Source organism: Anoplophora glabripennis, unplaced genomic scaffold (assembly GCF_000390285.2).
Source record: "Anoplophora glabripennis isolate ALB-LARVAE unplaced genomic scaffold, Agla_2.0 scaffold111, whole genome shotgun sequence".
NCBI lineage: Eukaryota > Metazoa > Arthropoda > Insecta > Coleoptera > Cerambycidae > Anoplophora > Anoplophora glabripennis.
In genome coordinates this window covers 1874-5903 of record NW_019416273.1, presented here as the reverse complement: position 1 = coordinate 5903, position 4030 = coordinate 1874, and the positions used below count along the sequence as shown (strand labels likewise).

Sequence of the window (4030 nt, the reverse complement as noted above, 5' to 3'; positions counted from 1 at the left end):
GAGAAATATGCTCTGGTGCAATCTCAATGGAATGATTGGAATGACAATTTTTGCGTGGGTTTCTGACATTATAAGTTATGTTTATGTTTTGATTTTTATTCAGTCAAAGTAACAGTTGTCCAGTTGAAGTTTTTCAAAGAGGGTAGTTACAATGAACCAAGAATTAAATTTGATATTTAAAATAAACGACGAGGAAGTTACATTGTGTATTCCTGTAGACGAAACGGATCATTTATTTAAGTTTGCACCAGTTTTCTCAATGGAAATCGCTATAATTGACGAAAATGGAATAACAGGTGTCAAGTTTCTAAGGTCTGTGCCATAAAAACTTTAATTTACTAAATTTTCTATGGGTCTATGGACGATATAATATTTTAGTAAATTAGTAATCTGTGGGTTTGTAGGTTATGGTATAGTTATGTATATCGTTGTTAAAAACGTTTAGAATTTTTATCAGAAAGGAAAAATAAAATGCATCCAGTAAACAACTCGAAAGAAAGATTTTGTAGGCTGTGTATGAATGTTATAAGCGATACAAATTGCCAAGCAATAGGAGAAGCCATAAGGGACGTTCTAGAAATTGTTTTGCCAAACGTGGTAAGATCACGTTATTAATATTAATTATAAGTCTTTATATAATTATTTTTGATAATTCTAATGACAAATATATTTCAGAACTTGGAGGAGCGAAATAAACATGTAATATGTATAACATGCTCCATAAAATTATCAGACGCTTTTAATTTTAAGTCGACATGTATGGATACTGAAGATATTATTTCTGCATATGTTAATTCCAGTAAAATGTCAGTGGTTGACTTAAAAGAGGTTTATCTAAAGGAAAATGGCAATATTCAGTTAACTGATATATTGGAAAATCAGAAAATATGTTTATTATGTATTCAATTGATAACACGTGGATCTGTTTCAGTAAATGAAGTGGACGTTGATATAATTGAAAAGTTTATGTCTCGACAAGTAAGTATACCTCAGAGTACTTTTTAAGGAATTGTTTGTATGTTGAAATATGTACAGTTATATTTTATTTCTCATGTTTCATTGAACTTCCTAAATAGTTTAGTGGGGTAATGGTGTAAGTCAGTTGTGTGTAAATCTAAAATACATACCATTTTTATTCAGTTTTAGCTATTCCCCTAGTGAATAACACTAATATTTCTGTATTGTAGAACATTGGTTGTACCAAGGATTCTTTTCTTTGTGAATTATGTTTTGATTCGCTTCGTACTCATGGTACTTTTTTAAAGAACTGCTTTGATGCGCAGGAAAAATATAAAAATATCGACAAACGGTCTTACATTAAAACTGAAAATATTGAAATAAAACTGGAAGAAAGTCATGATATGCAGGAGAAATATAGAAGTACTGATAAGCAACCTTACATCAAATTTGAAGAAATTGAAATAAAGGTAGAAGATCAGGATAGGTAAGGAAATGTTGATATATTTTGTAATTTTAAAATTTATCACTGTTTTTGTTTATTTGTTAGATATTTAAATGGATATTTATTATTATATATATATATATATTATTTGGATTTATGTTTATATAATTTTAATTTTTCAGTGATCCACTTTTGTACCACTTGGAAAATGAAACAATTAAAAACAAAATGGGGTATACTTTTGAAGATGAAGGGGAAATAAAGCGTGAAGATATACTTAAATGCGAGCCGGGATTTAATGAAAACCTTGTGTTATCAATGTCAGTTCCCAGTATCCAAATATGCAATTCTGAAGAGTCTAGATTTGAAAAGGGCGAACCTTCGTTAGATGTGCAGTTCTACCGATGTGAAAAATGTAAATATGAAACTAAGCTTGAAGCGGATCTGCAAACTCATCGGTTAATACATATAACCCCTTCAAAAATTCAGGTGTTTATGTGTGATATGTGTAGCTATGAAACTAAACGTAAGGCTCACTTAAAACTGCATCAGTTACAGCACAAAGACCTTTCAGATATCCAAATGTACAAGTGTGCCAGGTGTAGTTTTGAGACTAAATATAGGAATTCCATTAGAGCTCATCAGATAACGCACAAGAACACTTCAGAAATCCAAATGTACACGTGTGATACGTGTACTTACAAAACTAAGTATAAGAGAGTGCTAAACAGGCATCAGTTAATGCACAAAGACCCTTCGGAAGTCCAAATGTACATGTGTGATTCCTGTTCTTACAAAACTAAACTTAAGAGTAATCTAAACAGGCATCAGTTAGTGCATAAAAATATTTCAAAGACAGAAATATATAAATGTGATGATTGTGCTTATGAAACTAAAGATAAGAGAAATCTAAAAGACCACCAATTAAAGCACAAAGACCCCTCGGAAGTCCAAATGTACAAATGTGATGCCTGTAGTTTTGAAACTAAACGAAAGAGACATCTTAAAATGCATCAGTTAATACACAAAGACCCTTCGGAAATCTACGTGTACACATGTGATACTTGTACTTATGAGACTAAATATAAGAATCATCTAAGTAAGCATCAGTTAATACACAAAGACACTTTGGAAATTCAAGTGTAGAAGTGTGACATGTAGTTATAAATTTAAATGTAAATATTTGAAAAATCTTCAATACATGAGAATTCTCCACAACACGATTGTGGGAATGTGATATGGGAAACTATGACAAATGGACATAATGGAAGTGTTTTCAAGATTAAATATAATAAATTTTGAGACTAAGATAGAGATTAGATATCTAATAAATCAAATATAACATTCTTAATGCTATTTAAATATTTTTGTACTGTTATTCAAGTAAACTGAAATATAATAGTAAATGCATATTATATTAAGTATAACTTAATGTAGTCACTACTATACTGCGGCCATATTTTGTCACTCTTATTTTCTGTTTTATTAATTTTTCTTATTAATTTGGCTGAAGTTAATAGTAGTTTTTTGCAGAAATTTGTCCAAGGTAAATAAAAATATTAATTTTAAATATATGTAGAAACAATAGAAAGGAACCATACATTATGCAAGTATATAGATACTGTAAAGAATTTCTTTTATATAACACAATTTTTATTCACGCAGTTTACAACTGTGACAACGTTGATAATTAACAAAATAATTAACCTCCAAAAAAAAAACTCCGTTAGCCAATGAACTATGTACACACTTAAAAAGAGTACCATGTTTTCTTTTGTGTCAGGGGCATAGAAAAGAAAGTCATATACGGGAGGGATTTGTATCTCTCTTCATTACATTATTGTTTATGAGAATTTTACAAGACAAAGAACAAATTCTTCAAAGAGTAGAAGAAAATCAACCAAATTCTGAGAAAAAATCGTTTGATCCTTGTATCCTTTGAATTTTTCCCTTTTTCACTATACAAGGTGTATATAAATAACACCGAAAAAATATAAGGAGCGTTTCTCTGATTAAAATTAATAGCGGTCTGGTATAAAAGTTTTTCAAAAAACCAATGAAATGTTACTCCCCTCCCAAAATAAAAAATCTTGCTTTTTATCTTCCATGTATATCAGTCTAAAGAAACCAAATAAAACTAATTATAAATTTAAAACAATAAATTTGAAGATAGGCCACGATCAACATATTTAATCATTTCTTAAAATACACTTGCGCTAAACAGCTCTTGTTTTTAAAAATGCATTGCAATACATTTATTTTTTTTCTCGTAAATCCTTAACTTTTCGAAAAAACTTGGAGATCAAATAGTTAGTAAATGAATGGGGCGTTTTAGACATATTTTTTAAAAGGAAAAAATTATAAGAAAAAATGTCGTGGGGGTTGATTATTTCAATCCCTTAGAAAATTACTTCAGGGTTGAAAAAATTTCAAAAAGTTTTTTTGACAGATAATGTTCACCCAGTTTGGATCTTTTAGCTTGGAAGATAAAAGAAAAAAGAACAATTTTTTCTTGAAATTTTTGGCGGGATGTAACATTTCAGGGGTTTTTTCAAAAAAATTTGATCCAAAAACCCCTATTAATTTTCATCAGAGAATTGCCCCTTACTTTTTTTCGGTGTTATTTAG

The 4030-nt window shown here is 29.5% G+C and overlaps 1 protein-coding gene across 1 annotated transcript; it reads left to right on the top strand.

Annotated features, from left to right (window-relative positions):
- The first annotated feature begins 411 nt into the window (after positions 1 to 411).
- LOC108903934 (zinc finger protein 90-like) lies at positions 412 to 2713 on the top strand. Its single transcript, XM_018706286.1, has 4 exons — positions 412 to 597; positions 676 to 978; positions 1188 to 1444; positions 1585 to 2713. The coding sequence occupies exons 1-4, from the start codon at positions 472 to 474 to the stop codon at positions 2546 to 2548; spliced, it is 1650 nt and encodes a 549-aa protein (XP_018561802.1). The 5' UTR covers positions 412 to 471; the 3' UTR covers positions 2549 to 2713.
- Positions 2714 to 4030: the final 1317 nt, after the last annotated feature.

Coding starts and splice junctions, on each gene's coding strand:
- LOC108903934 (XM_018706286.1), top strand. CDS start 472: ATGCATCCAGTAAACAACTCGAAAGAAAGATTTTGTAGGCTGTGTATG. Junction 598..675: donor AAATTGTTTTGCCAAACGTG/GTAAGATCACGT, acceptor AATATATTTCAG/AACTTGGAGGAGCGAAATAA. Junction 1,445..1,584: donor AAGGTAGAAGATCAGGATAG/GTAAGGAAATGT, acceptor TTAATTTTTCAG/TGATCCACTTTTGTACCACT.